The sequence below is a fragment of the Miniopterus natalensis genome, chromosome 2 (assembly GCF_054644295.1).
Source record: "Miniopterus natalensis isolate mMinNat1 chromosome 2, mMinNat1.hap1, whole genome shotgun sequence".
Classification (NCBI taxonomy): Eukaryota; Metazoa; Chordata; class Mammalia; order Chiroptera; family Miniopteridae; genus Miniopterus; species Miniopterus natalensis.
In genome coordinates this window covers 105,903,655-105,924,474 of record NC_142082.1, presented here as the reverse complement: position 1 = coordinate 105,924,474, position 20,820 = coordinate 105,903,655, and the positions used below count along the sequence as shown (strand labels likewise).

The 20,820-nt window shown below is 48.5% G+C and overlaps 1 protein-coding gene across 3 annotated transcripts in view; it reads left to right on the top strand.

The window, feature by feature from the left end:
• Positions 1–20,820, top strand: part of IQSEC3 (IQ motif and Sec7 domain ArfGEF 3) — a 102,052-nt gene that overhangs the window by 74,944 nt on the left and 6,288 nt on the right. For all 3 annotated transcript variants that reach the window (XM_087813859.1, XM_087813858.1, XM_087813860.1), the window contains 6 exons: positions 6,020–6,142; positions 6,675–6,841; positions 13,947–14,086; positions 15,257–15,382; positions 17,350–17,449; positions 17,598–17,759. In XM_087813859.1, coding sequence (XP_087669985.1) covers positions 6,020–6,142; positions 6,675–6,841; positions 13,947–14,086; positions 15,257–15,382; positions 17,350–17,449; positions 17,598–17,759 — 818 coding nt within the window. The remainder of the gene's footprint in view (positions 1–6,019; positions 6,143–6,674; positions 6,842–13,946; positions 14,087–15,256; positions 15,383–17,349; positions 17,450–17,597; positions 17,760–20,820) is intronic.

Sequence of the window (20,820 nt, the reverse complement as noted above, 5' to 3'; positions counted from 1 at the left end):
GGTGCCACTGGACTTGGCAGCCTTGGCAAGAGACTTCTCGTGGAATGCTGCGGGTAGATGCGTGGCCGGAGTTGGCTGAAAGTGAATGGGATTGGGAACGTGGAGACAGCATGGAAGGGATGCCTTCTAGAAGTTTAGCTCTAAAGAGAAATAGAGAAAAGGACTAAGTTTCTAGAGAGCAAAGAAGGGTCAGAGCAGGGTTTTAATTTGTAAAATAGAAAATAATTTAGGTGTTAATGAGAAAGATTTAGTAGAGAGGGAAAAGCTAATACTATATGAAAGCACATCTCAAACTTAATGTGTCCAAAACTGAAGTCCCCACCTCTCCTCCAGCATCTGTGTCCACCCTGTCACCCACTCATCCTAAAACATGAGCCCAGGCCCCCAGGTGCCACGCCAGAGCTCTGAGACTCATCGCTGACTCCTCTGTCCCACTTCCCGAATCCCCTCCCTCACCTAGTTCCGTCTGTTCTTCTTCCAAGATGTATCTCAGGTTGTGCATTCGGTGTGTCTCCACTGTTTGCACCTTGGCCCACACTCCATCCCCTCTGACTTGGACTCTGCAGTAGCACCCTAACTGGGCCCCCTGCTTTGTTCTTGTTTCTCTCCCCTGTTCATTCTCTCCCCAACAGCCAGAAAGCTTTCTTAAAACGAACTGGATCACATCACTCCTCTGATCATACCCTTCCATTGTCTCCCACTGCATTCAGTATAAACTCCAAAATCCTCCTTTTGACTCACAAGGCTCTTGACTGGTCAAGCCCCTGCTCACCTCCCTGGCCCCACAGTCCGCCATTCTCCACTCTCCCCTTTAAACTCTGCATTGCAGCCTCATTCACCCTTTCTAGGTCCTTGAAAGTTCTTTCCTACCACAGGGCCTTGGTATATGGTTCCCCCACTCTGCCTGAAAGCTCTCCCCTGGCCCTCATCTTCCCTTGGTCAGCTCCTACTTGTCTTCCAAGTCTCAGCTCAAATACCATATCCTCGAAGAGGCCTTTCTAAATACACCAATATAAAACACTCTCCTTTGTCCTCCCATGGAACCCTGTCTTTTGCCTACATAGGACTCATCACAATTATAAAGAAATAATTATTTTAAATTCCATGTGTCTCTCATCAGGACAGGGGCTGTGTTTGTGTTGTTTGCACTTATACCAGTCCTTAGCACAGTGTCTTGCACACAGGAGACACTAACTGCATGTTTCTTGGAAGGAAGGGGGAAAGGAAAAAAGGGAGGGCGGGAGGGCGAGAGGGCAGACAAGAAAAGGGAAGGTAAGAGGGCAAGGAGTTAGCCCCCTGCTGTGGGCTGTGTGCCCAGGCCAGCTCTAAAACTGAGGGTGGCCGCACAGCCTCATCCTGACTGCTGTCAGAGAAGTGGCTCCTCCCCTTTGGCCCCTCACAGGCTCCTATCATGCCTCTGGATAAGGTAGCAGCCCCCAGGGAGAGACACATTAGCACCAGGCATTGGGGGCGCGGGGGCAGGTTTGCCTGGCCCTGGAGATGCCAGCAAGGAATTCTGTGTATGCAGTCCCCCTGCAGGGCCAGCTCTCCTGTGAGCTTCAGTTTCCCACGTGTGATAAAAATAACAAGATAATTAACAATGCATTAACAATGGATTGAGAAGATTGTCATTGGAAGCTTAGTGAGGCACTAAGAACACTACTCAGTAAATGAGAGCACAGAGGAGCTTCCCCACTAGTGTTAGGACCCCCCAGTAAAGTGGAGAGGGCACAGAGATGCAAAGACCTAGTTGTGGGAACATGGAGCAAGCCCCTTGTGGTCTCAGTTTTGGCTTCTGTAAAATGGGGAGATTATACACCAGAAAATGCCACCCAGAAACGTGCTGTTTTTCACCTTAAAGATGATCAGAGAGGAGAGATGGTAGTTGACTCTCCAGGCTAGAGGCAACAGGGTGGATTTGGAGAACTATCAACAATCTGCTCCCCACAAGAATTCCAGGCTGGCAAAGAAGATAGGGAGGGGGAGATTTTAAATGCTGGTAGATACTGCAAAATAAAGGAAGCAATGGAAAAGGGTAAAAGTAGAGGAGAGATAGCAGAGGTCAAGGTACAGGCCAAAATTTTTACTTAGGGGGTGAGAAAAAATCATGCTGTAGGGAGAGGCAAGGATTATGGGTGATCCCAGGGTGATGGAGACCCCTGAGGTGAGGTCCCACAAGAGCAGGCTTGTTAGAGAGCATAGCCACCTGGCCCGGGAGACACTCGCCCCACCAGGAAGACACGAGATAGCTCTCTGGGAGGCATGGGGAGAAGCAGTCATCGGGAGCTGTGTTCCAAAGCCAGCCAGAAATGACGCTCACTCTCCTGCCATCCCTGGAGCCCCTATGGGGCCGTAGACAATGACTGGGGCCCTCTGCTTCGGGCAGGGTCCTTGCCAGAGAATGTCAGAGTGGGGAGAGCCCTGAGAGGTCACCTAGCCTGACTCCAATTCTACACAGAGGAAGAGATTTGCCTGCTGGGGGGTAGTAGTGCCTGTCTCCACCATTCAGCTTGGCTTCCTCCTTATATCTGGGGGTTTTGCAGAAAACATTGAGATTTCTTCCCACTAGGATCTGAGAACCCCAGGACACGAGCTGCCCATTAACCACTGCTGCCCCATGGTGGCAACCGCAAGGAGGAAGGCATGAAATGTGTGTGTGCATGTGATGGGGGACCCCGTCTGTCTGTACCTCCATCCTTCCCTCCCTCACCACCCCCACTGCAAAAGCAGCCCCTGAGAGCTGGGGGGGGCGGGGCACACGAGCCTCCATGAGCTGCTGCCCTGATGGCCCGTGAGTTGTTAGATTCACATTTTAAAAGCTTCTACATGGGCCGGATTCCCTTCTACTCTTGCACTCAGCTCAGCTATTAGTTTACATTTTTTAAGAATCAGCAGGAGAAATTTGAAGAATGCTTGTCCCCAGGACTCGCCTCCAGATATTTAGTGGGTAGACCTGGGGTGGGGTCCAGGGACCTACATTTTAACAAACCTCCTTCCATGGGGTTTTCAAAGATGTGAGATGTGGAGACTGTCCTGCCCCACTGCCCAGGTATCCTCCCCTGAAGTCATCATCCCCGGGCAGTTATTGATTTATGTAATGCTCCCCATTCGTGGGCTGGTGTTTCCACCTGGCTGCATCTCCTGTCTCAGTCTTTGACTCTCAGGCTCTGGGCTCATTACTGGAGCCTTTAGCTGCAGCCCGGAGAGCTTGTGAGCCGGCTTCGTGTCACCTGAGTGAAGGACTGGAAACTAGGCCATCGTGCTTGGCGGAGCAGAGCCCACCCTCTCCCAGCTGCTCCACCGCTTCCTTCTGTCGACTGCCCACAGTGGTTGGGCCTCTGGGCACCCACTCTCCTCATCATGGATGAGGCCTGGACCGGGGTGCTGGGGCAGATAATAAATGCACAGAGGCTCTGGGAGGGACACTGGTGAAGGGTACAGGGTGTTAGGATCTCAGGGTTCAGGGGCCTGCAGGGAGAGGTCATGGGCCAAGTAAGGAGTAAACAGATAAACCACAGAAGCAAGTGGTCCTGGGGCTCAGCCAGACGCCAGACCGGGGGAACCAGGGGGCATTCTGGGGTCCCCCAGGGAGGCAGGCCCCACAGACAGGGTTGACCAAGCTAGAGTTCACTGTCTTTCCCCTTGGTCTTGCAAGAGTCAGGGTGGGAGCCCCTGGGGTGAGAGGCTGCAGCGTTGCTTTCCCCCTTTCCCTCACTTCATTCCCAGGCCCACCAGGTCCAGGCTTTGCTGTTTTCCTCCCCCCATTGCCTCTGTCTTGTCCTATGTTCTTTTCCTCCCCCTCTCCCCTCTCCCCTCTCCCCTCTCCCCTCTCCCCCTCTCCTTCCCTTCCTTTCCCTTTTCTCCCCTTGTTTCTGTTTTTCTCTTGTTCTTTCTCCCCCACTTTTTGTCATTCTGTCTCTCTCCACCTCCTTGCTTCTCTTTTACTCTCTTTGTGTGTCTCTCTCCCTCTGTCTCTTTGTTCTCTGTCTCTCTCACTTAACTCTTTGAGTCTCTCACTGTCTCTGTCTCCTCCCTCTCTCTGCTATCTCCCTGGCTCAGGAATGACTGGTTCACCTCCTCCGGACAGTGGGCATCCCTGTATGGCTCAATAGTGCTGGGTTTATTACTCCAGACTAGGCTGGGCTACAGGGACATGCAGATGTGGGCCCCATCATGCTGACCTCACAGCTCATGTTCCACTGGGGAGGGGGTCAACGAGGAGGTGACAAGAGCTGCCAAGAAATCAGGCTGAACTTGGAGGCCCTTACTACCCAGTTGTCCGTCTCAAGTGCTCAGACACTGACTTTGCAAATTCCCATGCTTGCGCCAAATTCTTGCCTCCTCTCCCAGCCCCACCCTCCGACCTACTCACTACCCAGATGGATGAGCCTGAGAGAAGTCTGGGTTGGACCAAGCCAGGAAGGGCTCCGAGCACGAAGATGGCCATCCTCCCTGCCCTTGGGGTGTGGGAGAAGGAGAGCCCCTACCAGCCCTTCCTCTATAGGAGTCCTCGGTGTTGCTCTCTTCCTCTTGGTCCCCCTGAAAAGAGTGGGAGAGGTAGAGCCCATGGACCACCAGATCCACGACCACCACCACATGGATGTTTCCCCTTGCTTTCTCCTAAAAATTGACAGCAAAGCCAGGGTTGAGTTGAGATATCTGCACAAGCAGCGGGCCCAACACAGGAGCCAGGATGATGGCAAGAGTGGGCCTGCTCATGGGCTCATCCCTGCCAGTGGGCAGCCACTCTCCTGGGTCCCTCAGCTGGGTCCTGAGCCACACACTGTACTCCAGCCCTCCATGGACTGGCAGGCAGTGACAAGGCATTGATTCCTGGGTCATGACACTGTAGTGGAGTCTCCAGAGGCTGTGGGAGCAGAGAGGGGGCTGCTCACCTCCAGAGGGCAGTGGAGGGCTGGGTATAAAAGGACAAAGAGAGAGGATTGGAATAGAGCATGGGTGCAGAAAGGGGAGGAATCAGCGCCGAGAGCCTCGTTGGCCTGTGTGAGTTTTTGCAATTCTTAGGGAGAATCAGGTCTTCGGTTGAACCAGGCCTAGCCTCCTGCCTCACTGCCCACAGCCCTGGGGACAGGCTCCCCAAAGCGGGTAAAGCAGGACCCGGGGGAAGGGAGGGCTCCCAGGAGCAGCCCAAGCCAAAAGAACGACACTGCCTAGTGGGGGTGATTTGCACATGTCCCCCACTTCCTCTTCCCCCACACACCAAAGGGGAACATTCAGAGGCAAACTCTCCAGGGTTAGAGGGGGCATTTAAGAGATGGAAGTGACCTTGGGGAACAAGACTCTGACCTTCTCAGAAGAAACTGAGGCTCCAAGTGGTGAGTCTGCAAACTAAAGTCACAAAAAATCCAGTGGTTGGCCAGGAGTCTGTTTTCCACACTGTCCCCTCCCACATTAAGACTATATGTCATTTCCTCTCAATGGCCACAGCCTCCCCTGAGAGCTGGGGCTTCATGGCTGCAAACGAAGGACCTGGAAGCCCATGGTAGAACTGGGAGGGCCATGCAAGAGGAGGTTCTGTCACCTGAAACCCAAATGGGGGCTGGAAAGAGAAGCTCTGGAGATATGCAAACTCCCAACAGGCCTCTGGAAGAATAGGAGAGTAGTAGTATTTATGGAAGTCTTAGACCTTAATCTAACACTGAGACTCTCTGAACTTGAGAAGAAAGGACTTGGGCTTTGGAGGTTCACCCTCCACCTAGCTCTGTGGCCTTGGGCAGCCAACAGACCTCTCTGGGCCTCGGTTTCTTAACTGAACTGGAAACAACAGGCCCCGCAGGCCATTGTGTTAGATGAGAGGTATGACAAAGGTCTCTTAGGTTAATTCAAGGGAAACCCCTGGGGGATGAGTAAAGCCTGGGAGGCCCACCAGTCCCCTCCTACTTGGTCCCAGGGAGCAAAGCTCCTCCCTTACCCCAGCAAGGTGGGGTCTTCCAGCCACCAGTGAGGTGGGGGAAGCTGGGGGCTGACTCCTCATGACCCTGCTCCCACCTATCCTCAGCTGCGTGGTGGATGAGATGGACTTCTCTGGCATGGAGCTGGACGAGGCCCTGCGCAAGTTCCAGGCTCACATCCGTGTGCAGGGGGAAGCCCAGAAGGTGGAGCGGCTCATAGAGGCCTTCAGGTAGGATCCCCTTCTGCAGCCCCCTTCCTTCATACACCCTCAAAACACACACCTGGGGCATGGGAGAGGCTGGGGTGGGGAAAAAGAGCTGCTGTGAGCCTGAGGGTCGGGAGATGATGGAGGGTCAAAGGCTGGGAGAAGCCCTCCTGGTGAGGTGGGAGAGGTGGGCTGGATAGAAAGGAGGAAAGGGAAGAAAAGGGACAGGATCCCTCGAGCTCCCCAAGCTGGAACAGCACTGGGCCCTCAGGTGGCCTGGGTGCACCTCACTCATCCCATCAACGAGCAAATCTTTACTGAGCACCTGTGCAAGGCTGGTGCTGTGGGACCCGTGGGTATGTGACACCTGCCCTGTCCCCTCAGATGGAAGAAGACCAGGCTGCCGGAAAGATCAACAGGGGGGGGGGGGGGTGTGCTGCTTGGATCTAAGGCACGCAGAGAGCCGGATTCCCCTCCCCACTACCCCCCCCTACTTACTGGGGCTGGGGAGGGTTGGGGAGGGGCCTCAGTCCCCATTCTGTGTCCATCACCACAGCCAGCGCTACTGCATGTGCAACCCCGAGGTGGTGCAGCAGTTCCACAACCCTGACACCATCTTCATCCTGGCCTTTGCCATCATCCTCCTCAACACCGACATGTACAGCCCCAACATCAAGCCTGACCGGAAGATGATGCTGGAGGATTTCATCCGGAACCTTCGAGGTGAGGAGGTGGGGGCAGGGGGTGGGCCAGGCCACTACTTTGGCCTCTTCTGTTCAGTGTTAATTCTGTGAGTCTGAGCCCCATTGTAGATCGTCACTGCAGCAGCCAAAGGAGCTGGACGCTGCTCTCTGGGCCGGGTCTTGCATAGCAGCCTGGGAAAGTTGCTTGCATGCCGGATGCCTGGGGAGTTTCCCGGAGCCACTGCCGCTGTCCTGTACTAAGCAGCGAGAGCCCCTGGGCAAAGTCCTTTGCCCTGCATGGCTGTCCTCCATTGGCTGACCTCTGGGCCCCTGACAACAAAGCTGCAGCCAAGGTGGTAGCAGCCCTTCCCACTTCACAACTTCTGAGGGCTCTTCAGTCTTGGGTCCGTTTAAGTCAGCCCTGCAGATAACCAATGGAATCTGCCAGCCAAGTTTTTTTCTAAAGGATACAGGGCACCACCCGGCAGGCTGTGATGTGTGCTCAATTGATTTTTTCTATTTTTAGCGTTTTGAAAATAAAAGTTATGCATGAATATAATTTAATAAAGTCAAATAGTTCTACAAGGCTTACTAAAAACATTAGTCCCTGCCCCTGTCACCACTCTCCTTCCTTAGGGGCAACCACTTTCATTCTGTTCCTTCTTTATTGTGTTTCCTCTATTTCACTAAATAACACGCTTCTTTCTGCTTCTTTTTTTCTTACTCCTTTTTTATTGGTATAAAATGCATACTGTAAGGTCTATAAATCTGAGATCTTGATGAATGTTTATGTTCCTATACAGATAGATAATCACACCCAGATCTAAATATAGATCACTGTCCTCACCTCAGAACATTCTCTCTCATTCCATTCCATTCAATACCCCTGCCCTTGAGTAACAACTCTCCTGACCTTCCATCACCATTGACTAGCTGTGGCAGCTCTTGAACTTCATATGAATGGGATTATACAGTATATATACTTTGGTATGTGGTTTCTTTCACATTCTGCTACTTACTCATTTTTAAAATGTTAAGTGTTATCTATTAATTTCTGTCTCAATCTGTTCAAGCTGCTATAACAAAATACCACAGCCTGGGTAGCTTATAAACAACAGACACATACTTCTCACAGTTCTGGAGGCTGGAAGTCCAAGGTCAAGGCACAAGCAGATTCGGTGTCTGGCGAGAGCCCACTTCCTTGTTCTAGCTGATGCTTCTCACTGTGTCCTCATGTGGTGCCAGGGGTGAGAGAGTTCTGTGGGGTCTCTTTTCATACGTGCACTAATCCCATTCATGAGAACTCAATCCTCCTGACTTAAGCACCTTCTGAAAGCCCCACCTCCCAATACCCTTGGGCATTAGGATTTCAACATATGAATTTGGCAGGGGCACAAACATTCAGACCACAGCAATCTCCCCTTATAGACTATAAAGATTAACTCTCTTTCATTTACCTTCCCCAAGTTACTCCCACTAAAACTACGTCATAGCCCCATGCTCTCAGTATAGTTATAGCATCATTTTGTTTGCATCAGTGTTTATGTTATTAAGACTAGGTAAACACATCCAAAGCTGAGTCTTGAAGTATATAATGATTACACATCCTTTCTATTTTCCTTGGAATGAATACTTGTGTTCTTTGTCCATTTGCTTAGCTCTCTATGTACCTACCATTAATTCATCTCTAAACTCTCCACCTTAAGTGTCAAGTTCCTCTACACACATTGAGTCCCAGCAGGTATTCCATGAGTTTCATCTTCTGGGAGTTGTCTCTCCTGGAGCCTCTAGTTCTGCTCTGATCTGGATAGCTGCATAGCTGTCATTCTGATATCTCCCTTCACCGTTATCTGGGGATCTCCTTCACCTTGCTCCTGTGTTAGATTCATGTTGCCTAGATTTCATAGCTGCTTCTTTGAGAGAGAAAGGCACACGTTTTTTCCCCCAGGAAGAAAAGTACACTGTGGAGGCAAACATTTTGAGAGCTTGTGTGTTGGAATGTATCTTTTTCTATCTTCACTCTGGGAGTCTAGCTGGGAATAGAATTCCAGATTGGAAACATTGAACTCAGAATTTTGAAGGTGTTGCTCCATTGTCTTTTAACTGACAATGCTAAAGAACGCTCTGTCATTCCAATTCCTGATCTTTTGCTATTATTTTTTTCTTGCTCTCTCTCTGAAAATGCATAGGTTCTTCTCTTTGTCCTTTGTTTTCTGAATTTTTATGATGACGTGCCTTGTTAAGTTTTTCTCCCCCACCCCTCCACACCCCCTCTATTGTACTAGGCACTGAGTTGTTCTTTCAGTGTAGAAACACAAGTTCTCCAATTGTGGGAAGTTTTCTAAATATTGTATTTGTTCATTTCCCCCTCCATTTTCTCTGTACTCTTCTTCTGGAACACTTATTATTCAGTTGTTAGGTCTCCTAGTTTGATCTTCTAATTTTTACAATTTTCTATCTGCCGTCTTTGTCTTCTAGTTGACTTTCTTGAAGATATCCTTACCTTTCCAGTCTCCTACTAAGTTTTTAATTTCTGTTGTCATATTTTTCACTTTAAATAACTCTTTTTTTGTTCTCTAAATGTTCCTCTTCTGTAGCATTTTATTCTTGTTTTGTAGATGCGATATCTTCTTATTATCTCTGAAAACATTAATGATATGTTTTTATTTGATTGTTTCCGGTTCTTCTTGCTTGTCTTCATTTCTCCTGGCTTTTGTTTTCTGTTTTTCCCATACTTCTTTCTCATATATAGTTGACAAAACTTGATTGTCCTTTTATTTTTAAGAGTGAGCCACTAAACAGCTGATTAAACACTCTGTGAGTATGGCGGGCTGCTGAATAGTGGACTTTCTCATAGGGTGGTTTAGTTGAGCTGTTTTGTTGGGGCCCCCTACTGCAGTATCTCTAAATGTTTCTCTTGTGCTGGTTGATTCCCCAAAAGAGAAATGTCCAATCTGTTGTTCAGAGGCTATGAGTCTGGCTTCCAAAATTCTGAGACCTTTGTGGATAAATAGGGTTGAGGGGGTCTCTTAATACTTAGACATCAGTTCCATCTTCCAGTTTTCAACACAGACTCCCACCTTTGGCTGGGTTGGGGGACCCCCAACAAGAGTTCCTGGTTCATCCCTTTCAGAGGATTAACCTAGAGTGGTTTGCTGTAGTAAAGGAAGGGATAGGAAAATCTAAATGTTTTCTAGATTTACAAACTATTTTTCTGTTTCCAGCCCACCTTCACCTCCACTTTAAGAGTTCCTATTGCCACCAATTCTAGAGCCTTTCTAGGTTCTGTGGCGCTTCAGTGTCTACTTTCTTAGGTTTGCTTACCCATTTACTCCTTTGTCTGCTTTCCAGGCTCCATGGTGCCATCTCTCTTCCCTGTCCTCTTTGTCTTTGTGGGTGTAGCCTCCTTTTTTAAAAAATTTATCTTTATTGTTGAACTTATTACAAATGTCCCCTTCCCCCCCCCCATTGATCTCCTCTACCATATACCCCTCCCCACAGGCCTTCACCACACTATTGTCTGTGTATATACACTTGCATATATGTATATAAGTTCTTATGTTAATCTCTTCCCACCCACCCACCCCTGCCTTCCCTCTGAGATTCATCAATCTGTTCATTGCCTCTATGTCTCTGGATCTATTTTGTTCATCAGTTTATTTTGTTCATTAGATTACACATATGAGTAAGATATACACTCAACTCTCTCCAACAGGCTTATTTCACTTCGCATAATACTCACCAGGTCCCACCATGCTGTCTCAAAGGGTAAAGGATCCTTCATTTTTATAGCTGCATAGTGTTCCATTGTGTAAATGTCCCAGAAGATGCTTGATATGATTTCAATCTTCTTGAACTTGTAGAGACTTGTTTTGTGTTCTAATTGGGTTTTCTTTGAGTGTGTCTCACTTGCACTTGAGGAGAATCCCTATTCTGCAGCTTTGGAGTGAAATGATCTGTAAATGTCAGTTAAATCCATCTGATCTAGTGTGTCATTTAGAGTCACTGTTTCCCCGTTGGTTTTATGTCTGGAAGATCTATCCAGTGAAGTCAGTGGGGTGTTAAAGTTCCCTACTATGACTGTACTGCTGATGATCTCTCCTTTAAAGTCTCCAGAAGTTTTGTTTTTGTTTGTGGGTTTTTTCCAGTCTGTGTAAGTCTTTTGTACTGAGGTGGGTCTCTTGTAGACAGCACACATTTGGATCTTGTTTTCTTATCTGTTCAGCTACCCTATGTTTTTTGATTGGGACATTTTCAACTTCTTATTACAGCAGTCCCTTTAACATTTCTTCAATGCTGGTTTGGTGCTGATAAGTTCCTTTAGCCTTTTTTTTGCCTGGAAAGCTCTTTATTTCACCATCTATTTTGAATGATAGCCTTGCTGTATAGACTGTTCTTGGTTTCAGATCCTTGTTTTGCATTACCTTGAATACTTCATGCCATTCCCTTCTGACCTGTAGAGTTTCTGATGAGAAATCAGCTGACAGCCTTATGGGAGCTCCTTTGTAAGTAACAGATTACTTTTCTCTTACTGCCTTTAAGATTCTCTGTCTTGAAATTTTGGCATTTTAATTATGATGTGTTTGGGTGTGGGCCTCTTTGGGTTCTTCTTGCTTGGGACTCTGTGCATCCTAAACTTTAGTGACTTTTTCCTTGACCATGTTAGGGAAGTTTTCTGCCATTATTTCTTTAAACAGGTTCTCTAACCCTTGCTTGCTTTCTACTTCTTCTGACACACCTATGATGTGAATATTGTTATGTTTCATGTTGTGCCACAGCTCCCTTAAACTATCCTTCTGTTTTTTAATTGTTTTTTCTTTTTGGTTCTCTGATTGATTGATTTTTTCTACCTTGTCTTCTAATTTGCTGATCCAATCCTAAGCTTCCCCTAATCTGCTGTTCATTCCTTCCAATGTTTTTTCTTTTATTTCTCCTGTCATTCCTAATTTTCTTCATAGTTTCTTTATATTTTTTCATGCTGTCGAGCATCCTTATGATCAGTAGTCTGAACTCCATATCTGATTGATTACTTATCTCCATTTCACTTAGCTCTTCTTCTGGAGACTTCTCTTGTTCTTTCATTTGGGGCTTGTTTTTTGTCTTCCCATTTTGGCTGCCTGTTTGGATTTGTTTCTATATATTAGGTAGATCTGCTAGGACTCCCAGTCTTTTGGATGGTCTCTAGTGCAGACCAATGTTCAACACTGTTTGTGACTAGCCTTGTGTACCCTGTTTGAAGTTTTCCACACTCCACAGCTTCTGGTTTCCTCTGCTGAGGTTGAGTGTGTTTGGATGGGACCACGATGTGCGTTTCCAAGCCCTGGGTCCACAAGCAAATTAGGCAAAGACTCAAAGCACCCAGAGGCTGTTATTCAGTCTCTTAATAAGCCTCAGGCTGTAGAAAGGCCACAGGGTGGGGCCAGAGGTTTTCCAGCAGGGTGAGGCAATTCCCCCCCGCCCCCCGCCAAAAGCTGCTTGGAAGGTAAATGTCTGCCCAAGAAAGATGTCCTCGGCTGTATGGGAGAAAGACTTAGCACCAGGGTCCAGATGGCTGCCCTCTGAACCCCATTCCCCTAGCCAACCCCCCTAGATTCTCCTCATATTGTTCTAGTCCACTCTGCCTTTCCTCTGCTGGCACCCAAGGTGAGTGAGTTCACACAAAACTTTGTGTGTTGGCTCTTTAAGAGGGTGCCTGCATTTCCAGACATCTCTCCCTGACAGACAGAAACTCCTCTGCTTTTCACAGCCAGGTGTTATGTCGGCATCTTTCTCAGTTCTGGTGCCCTGGGCTGGGGAGCCCAGTTTGGGGTTTAGACCCCAGAGTCCTCAGTGGGAACCCCCAACACCTAAGATATCCCTCTGGACCTTCAGCTGCTGCCTATGGGAGCCTGGCTAGCCCTATTGTGCCTCCACACTTCCTACCAGTCTATGCAGACTCCTAAAGGTCCTTGGTTATGAGGGTAGTCTCCAGCTCTTCTTCAGTTGCAGTTGATTATTCAGGGTAGTTTTTTTATATTTCAGCTGTGATTCCCTTTTGGTCCTGGAAGAGTGTCGGCGTAGCTTTCATTCAATCCACTGCCATCTTGGATCTCTATATTGTGGATGTATCCTCTTTTAAAAATTCCTTTTTACCAGAAGATTCAGAAAGAGCAGGTGTGCAACCTACCATCTTTACCTGGGAGCCTCTGTGTAATCAGTCTTGATCCCTGCTTTTTCTTGCCCCGGTTTGATTTCTTTCAGGCCCCCAGGGGTGCTGCATGGCCCATTAGCCCACCTTTAAGAGCCAAGTACAGATGTGGAAGAAACAGGGTCAATACAGAGAGTTGCTCATAGAAGGTGAATGTCCTTTCAGTCATAAGAAAACTCCTTTGAGGACACTTGCCAAGGTTGCTTTATTTTCAATTTTTTCCTCTTATCAAAGAAGTGTACTGTCATTAAAGATTTAGAAAAAGTAGAAGTTCTTTATTGCCTCTGTTTCTACTTCCAAAGAAATTTGTTTTCATGTTGATACATTTCCTGCTAGTAATATTTGTTACCAGAGTTTTACCATTACTATGAAGTAGGAGGTGGATAGAGGGCCTCCTTACCTGCATTGCACATGGGCTGCCCTGCTCCTCTTCAGTCAATGTCTAATTCTCCCAACGTTCCCAGCGAGGGAACAATCTTGTCACTCATTCAGCAACTAATCACTGAGCACTGTGCTCCTTATTGGAAGGGAAGGGAGGCCCAAGAAGGGGAAAATTCAAAAGGAAACTAGACAGAACATTGGCCTTTAAGATGCTCTCGTGGCAGGGCAGGGGAGAGGGGGTTAGACAAATGCAAGGAGGACAGACTGCAGAAACAAGGTCATATAGCAGGTGCAGGGAGGCTGTATTTGGAGGTGGGAGTGGAGGTTCTGAAACAATAGGAGATGAGGCTAGTAATGTGTGTTGGGATCATATTATAATAGTTCTAGTGCCTGGCTAAGGAGTTTGTCTTTAATTTAGTGGATATGGGCAGCCAGCCATTGAAGGCTTTGGAACAGGGACAGGGCAAAATCAAGGCCACCCTTTGGGAGCATCAATCTGGTAGGGGCTTCCCCTCTCTGACTGCAGGCTTCTAACACATCTTTCCTCCACCTGCCCACCTCCCTTCTCACACTGCAGGCGTGGATGATGGCGCAGACATCCCCAGAGAACTGGTGGTAGGCATCTACGAAAGGATACAGCAGAAGGAGCTCAAGTCCAATGAGGACCACGTCACGTATGTCACCAAGGTGGAGAAGTCCATTGTGGGCATGAAGACAGTAAGTGCCCACTGCAGAGCAGTATCTCTCGGGGAGGGTCATGTCCTCTTCTGTGTCTGCTAAGCTCCCCCATTGCCAATCTCCTCTCATTTTTTTCTCCCTAACATCTCCTATTCTCCTCCTTGCCTTTCAAAAACACTTTTTGTTACTTGTGTACTTAGTAGTTATTGAGTCCCTACCGTGTGCCATGCACTGCACCCTTATTGCCTCTGTTCCCAGCTGCTGCAGCAGGGAGACTGAGGTGAGTTGTCAGGCAAGACTGCCCAGTGCTCTAGGGTTGAAGCATCTGGATGGCTAGATAGGGGGGTTTAGAATGAGGATGGCTACTGGGCATTCCTGGCTAGTCCCACTGGATAGACACAGAGAACGGGCTAAGGTAGGCTTTAGACTGCGGTATCTCAAACCACAGGGGTGCCCCTTAGTTGCGACCTGTGTCACAGGCAATATGTTGTGAGTTTGCAGTTATTTTTAAGGTAAGCATTCTCTTTGGTTTACTACTCTACTTACATGACAGCGGAGGCTCTTCATGCCATAAATACAAAGGGTGTGGAGCAGGTTCTGGGTTCGGTCTCCAGTTCCTCCTCCCTGAATTGCTGGGGGCACTTTGGGGACCTCCTTGGAGGCTGTGCGCTGGCTCCTCCACCCAGTCTGCACAGGGTTGGCCCTTTTCTGCCCAGAGCCTATATTGCTGAGGTTTTAGCATCTCTCTGGTCTACAGATGCCACTGGAGTAGATGGTTTTTACACCTTGAGGTGTCCCTGTAGTCCCCCATTTTCTACACTTGCGTTTAGGTGTGCAGTGGAAAATGGGTGGGTGCCATCTTGCAGGCCACAGCCTGGGAAATAGGGTGCCCTCGAGAAGGCCTTGGAGGGAAACAGGTTGACAGCAACTGGATGTGAACAGTCTGGAAGTGCTTATCAACTGTCTTTCCCATTCCTTTACCTCCTCACTTACTCCAGCATACTGAGCCCTTCTCCCCCAGCATTGCTCCCTAAGAAACGTGAGGAAGGGGAAAGAGCCCCAGCGAGGAGAGAGGAGGTTTAGGGTCAAGTACAGGCCCTGTAATAGTGTCCTGGGCCTCCATCTGCTTTTCTGGGAAATGGGTGCTTTGGGTGGGGGCAGGGCCCTGAGCTCTGGGCCATCTCCTGCTGAGCACATGCCTCTCTCCAGGTGCTGTCAGTGCCCCATCGCCGCCTGGTCTGCTGCAGCCGGCTCTTTGAGGTGACGGATGTGAACAAGCTGCAGAAGCAGGCCGCCCATCAGAGGGAGGTGTTCCTCTTCAACGACTTGCTGGTGGTGAGCCAACAGGCCCAGGCACCTGCTGGCCTGCTTGGCCTTAGCGGGGACTCCCAAAGAGGAGCAGAAGAGTTTCACACCAAATGCTGTGTACTTAGTGGCTGATTTACCTTGTTTGTGGCATTTTTACATCATAGGTGTGAGGTAGCTCAGGTGGATAGGATCATTTCTACCTTATAAGTTATGAAGTGGAGGCATAGAGAGGTTAAATCATTTCCACTGTCATGGTGGAAATGAATTAGATCCTGGATGCTGCAGTCCAGTATTAGAGGAAGCCTGGGCAGGCAGGATACAGGGATGTGCTTCATGTCCCATAGCCAGGGTGTATGGTGTTGGTCCTGGACCTAAGCGCTGTCCCTGGGCCTGAAGGGATGCTGGTGTGTGTGTGTGCGTGTGTGTGCGTGTGCTCGCGTGTGCATGTCCACATCTGTATGGTACTCATTCTTTGCTCTTTGAAGACAGGTATCTATTCCACACATGTTTAATGAGTGTCCACTGTGTGCCATGCATTGTTTTAAGTGCTAGCAAACAATGGTGAACAGAATTTGGTTTCTGTCTTTCCTTCATATCCCACATCCTGTCTACCCATGAATCTGATTGGCACTACTTTTAAAATTACCCCAAATCTAACAATCTTGCGCTAAGGTCCATCTTCCACAGAGCCAGGAGTGATCATTCCAGAGTGCATTTCAGGCCTGTCTGCCATGCAGGAAAAGAAAGTCCCACCTTCCAGCCCCGGGGCTCCAGGACCTCTGACCTCTGACCTCATGCCCTGGCTTCTTCCTTAGCTGCTCTGGCACCTTGCCCCACAGGCTGCCTCCTGTGGGCCCCTCCCATGTACCCCCACAATTCCATCGCAGGCCTTCCTTTGTTCTTGCTGGTCCTTCTGCTTGAAAAGCTCCTCCCCCTCATCCCACCTACCCCCCACCTTTGCCCTACCACCACCCTCTTTTCATTCAGGTCTCAATTCAAGCATCACCTCCTTACACAGGCCCTCCCTGCCCACCTAGCAAGGGAGCTTGCCAGTCACTGTCTAATCCTTCATTTCCTTCAAAACACTTCTCAGTCTCTGAAATTACCGTATCCATTTTTTGTTTCTTTGTGTGCTTATTGTGCTGTATTGTCCCTGACTGTCTTCCTCCACCAAAGCATAAGCACCCTGAGGGCAGGGCCTTATATCTCCCTTCTCCTGTGTCTCCAGAGTCCAGCTCATGGAGGGTGCTCAAGAAATATTTGTGTATTGAGCAACTGGCTTACAGAGTTTTCATTTTAGTAGAGTAAGGAGATAAAAAAGTAATTGAGAAGACAAATAGAGAAGTTAATATCAAATTGAGAGGAAGGTGCTATGAAAACAATAGAACAGTAATAGGACAGGGAGTGACTGATGTTAAGGTGGACTTTTTGTTTATTTATTTTGTTTTTGTTTGGTTTTTAGATAGAGCAGTCAAGGAAGGAATCTCTAAGGAGGTAGCATTTCATTTAATATCTAAGTAATGAGAGTAACCCCACTGTGCAAAAAGCTGCAGGGAGAGTTGTGGAAAGGGAGTAACATGAGCAAAGGGCCTGCGGTGGACAGAGCCTGCCCTGTTCAAGCTACAGAAAGGAGGAGAGTGTGGCTTGAGCATAAGCCGGAGTAAGGCTGGGACTAGATTGGTTTAGGCAGGAAGTGTGGCTTAGCTTCTTCTAAGTGCAGTGGGAATAGCCACTGGTGGGTTTTATGCAGTAAAAAACACACAACCCGTATTTTGATACAGTGGGTGTTTATATATGTGTGGTGTATGTGTAGATGCACATGTATGTGTATGCATGTGTGAACATATCCTAAGTATACAAGTGTGCATGTGTGTATACGTGTGTGCATGTATCTTTGCTTGTGTGGTCAGGATTGTCCCTGGGGTTCATGCATCCAGGCTTGCACATGCATGTGAACACCCGCCAGTGCATCTCTGTCTCCCTCTCCTGGACAGATTCTCAAACTTTGCCCGAAGAAGAAGAGCTCCTCCACATACACCTTCTGCAAGTCAGTTGGCCTGCTGGGCATGCAGTTCCACCTCTTTGAGAATGAATGTGAGTCCCTGTGGGACCCAGGGATGTGGCGGAGGATGGTTGGGGGAAGTTGAGGGCTGTAGGGAGGGTGGAGGGGGAAGCATGCTGGGCTGGCTCCAGCCTCACCTGCTGCTGCTCACGGCCCATGGGCCTGGGGTCTGGTTTCCAGATTACTCTCATGGTATCACCCTGGTGACCCCACTCTCGGGATCCGAGAAGAAGCAGGTGCTGCATTTCTGTGCCCTGGGCTCAGACGAGATGCAGAAGTTTGTGGAGGACCTGAAGGAGTCCATCGCGGAGGTGACAGAACTGGAGCAGATCCGGATAGAGTGTAAGGACACAGTGCAGCCCAGGCTCTCTGAGGCGGTTGGCAGGGTGGATGGGCCAGCTCCCAATCAACAAGGGATGGAGTTGGCTTGTAGACAGACACACTCTGACTCCTTCCCCCACTTTGGAGGGAGTGTGTGGTGAGCCAAGGACCCTCCTACAGTCCTGAACCCTCCCCAGCCCACTGCATAATCACGGCCCCATGTGGGTGCACTGCTCTTCTGTTTCTTCTCAATACATCGAGGTAGGCTAGAGCATGCATGCATGTGTGCACACCTAGCCAGGCCATGGGGCTGCATGTGGGCCCCTTGGAGCTGAGAACTCCTCTGTTTGGACCAGGACGCTGAGCAAGCTGACCAAGGCAGGCATGCAAACCAAAGAGGTCCGGAGCCTAGTTTCTCTGCCATCAAATTCCCTGTACAATCTTTTCCTCTGGATCCAGTCCAGGTGCATTATAGCTGGTTGTTTCGTTTCTTTCATCTCTTTTCATCTCAAATAGTCCCCCGACTTAATTTTCATAAAGTTGTGCTTTGAAGAGCCCAGGCTGGGTTTCTGACTGTCCCTCATCTTGGTCTTTCTGTTTTTCTAAGGAAAACCTTGATTCTTGATGGCTCCAGTTCAGGAGGTTTAGAAAACACGGTCTCTTCATATGTCCGGGTGGTTTACTGGTTGCTTTTCGGCTTAAGAAAAGAGCAGTGCTGACCTGCAACCTATGTCCATCTGCAGGCTTTTACTGTTTAAGCACTGCTGTGGCTTCAGATAGCCTTTAAGACAAATAAGAATGGATTCAGAAAGTAAAACAGAAAATAAAACTAAACTTCAGGTCTGCCTTATACAACCAATTAGTTGAAAAACATTTCTAAATTCATAAAAACCTGCCCTGGCCCGGTGGCTTAGGGGTGGAGCATCATCCCATGCACCAAAAGGTTGCAGGTTCGATTCCCAGTCAGGGCACATACCTAGGTGCCTAGGTTTCAGGTTTGATCCCCAGTTGGGGGTGCGTACAGGAGGCAACCTATCAATGTTTCTCTCTCACATCTCTCTCTCTCTCCCTCCTTCCCTTCCTCTCTCTCTAAAAATCAATAAAAATATCCTCGGGTGAGGATTAAAATATATTCATAAAAATCCATTAGGCAACAGGAAAGGCAGTGGGAGTTTTTGAGCAGGGACCATATTACGGAGTGCTGCTTTTTAATCAGTGTTTGGGATCACCAGCTATGTGCTAGGCAGTTTGTTTATATTCCACTAATCCTCACACTGATGCTGCATTGTGGGTGCATTGTCCCCATTTGCCAGATAAGACTCAGAGAAGTTAAGGGGTGTGTCCAAGGTCATGCATATTAAAAGCAGAGGAGCTGGAATTTGCATTTAAGTCTGATTTTGAGGTTCATGTACTTTCCACTCTGGGAAGGAGAGAAGAGGTTTTGTTGATAGTTTCCTAAGAAAACAACCAAAGCTAAATCAAGTTAAAATAAAAAACCCACCAGACCAGCCTATATAATTCCAGTTACTGCTTAGGTGAAGGGAGGGTGTGTAAATTCCTGTTCTGCACTCCGTCGACATACTTGAGTTCACTAGTACAACAAACAGACCCTTTTCGAGAGGACTGGGCTGATGCTCAGATGCAGCTTCTGCCGGCTACTGATCTTGAACATTCTCAAGAACACACCCTGAAATGGCTTCACTTCTCTCATTGTCAAAATGTCAGTGGGAGGGAAAAGGGGGGACATCAGTAATATTTTCAACAAAATAAATTAAGGAAAAAAAATGTCACAGGTGGCTCCACACAGCCCTGGGGAGCAGCTGGGGAGCCACAGTGGGCCCATGGGCACCGGCATTATTGCAAGAGGCACCTTTTCCCCTCAGCCTGGGCGCAGCACATCATATATCTCCCCAGAGCACAAAGGAGTAGATATCACCAGAATCTGTATGTCAGGAGGCAAATATCCTCTTCTGCTGTCTAGAGGGCAGGGAAGTAGGGAGAGAGGCTCACATCTAGCCCTTCATCTTCAGATGGGGAGAGAGGGAAGGAGCAGCTGAGGGAAGATGCAGGCAGGGCCGGTCAGGGAGGCAAGTAGAAAGGAGCAAATGAAAATCAGCAACAGCTACAGTTTATTAAGCACTGGTTCCATGCCCAGCCCTGGGCTGAATGCTGAACTTACTGTTATATAATTCTTGCCACACTTTCATGAGGTGAGTAGCATTGTTCTCATTTTATAGATAAGGAAACTGAATCTAACAGTGCTTGAGGAGGTTGTGAAGTTCACCAGTCAGTGACAAAACAAGACTTGTACCCAGGTTCCTTGGACTCCTTGCTCACTTTCCCAAAGCCGAGAAAGCAGCTCTGTGGGGAGAGGAACGAAGCTCAGTTCCGTCAAGTATTTCACATTGATTGATGCTGTGATTCAGAGCAATCAGGACAAATGGTTTTGGTTTGGGGGTTTGCAGTCTGTGTCCCTGGATTATAGACAACCGGAGAGGCAGATAATGGGACCCAGGAGAATAGCTTTAATAAAAGGAACTTGAGTTATGTCCCTGGAAGAGAGAAGCTGAAGGAGTGATTTAATAATGACTGTCAAATCTCCAAGGATGGTCACTGGCAGTTCTCTAGCAACACCCAGAGAACAAGGAGGAACGGGTTTTACAGTCGAGAGAGAGAAATTGGAGTTGAGTACCAAGACAGATGCCCTGGCCACGCAGGTGTGCAGCACTCACAGACCCTTGGGCACTGGGGTCTCTTCCTGAGGAGCAGCAGAGGCTGGGGTTCAGCGCCAAGGGGAGCGTGGCGGCTGGCCAGACCTCACTTGCCATCTCTAAGGTCTACTGTGCCAAAGGAGTCTTACACAGTGTAATAAAAGGTATTTAGTGAGCACTTGCCACAAGCCAGGCCTTGTTCTAAGTGCCTTAATGTATTTCCTCATGGAAATCCCCTTAAGGACACTTTGAAGTGGGCACTGCTGTCCCTCAGGTGAGGCATGGAGAAGCTCAGTGACTCGCCTAAAGCTACAGAGAGAAAGTATCAGAACCAGGATTCAAACCCACACAGCCCACCTTCCTCTTCTTAA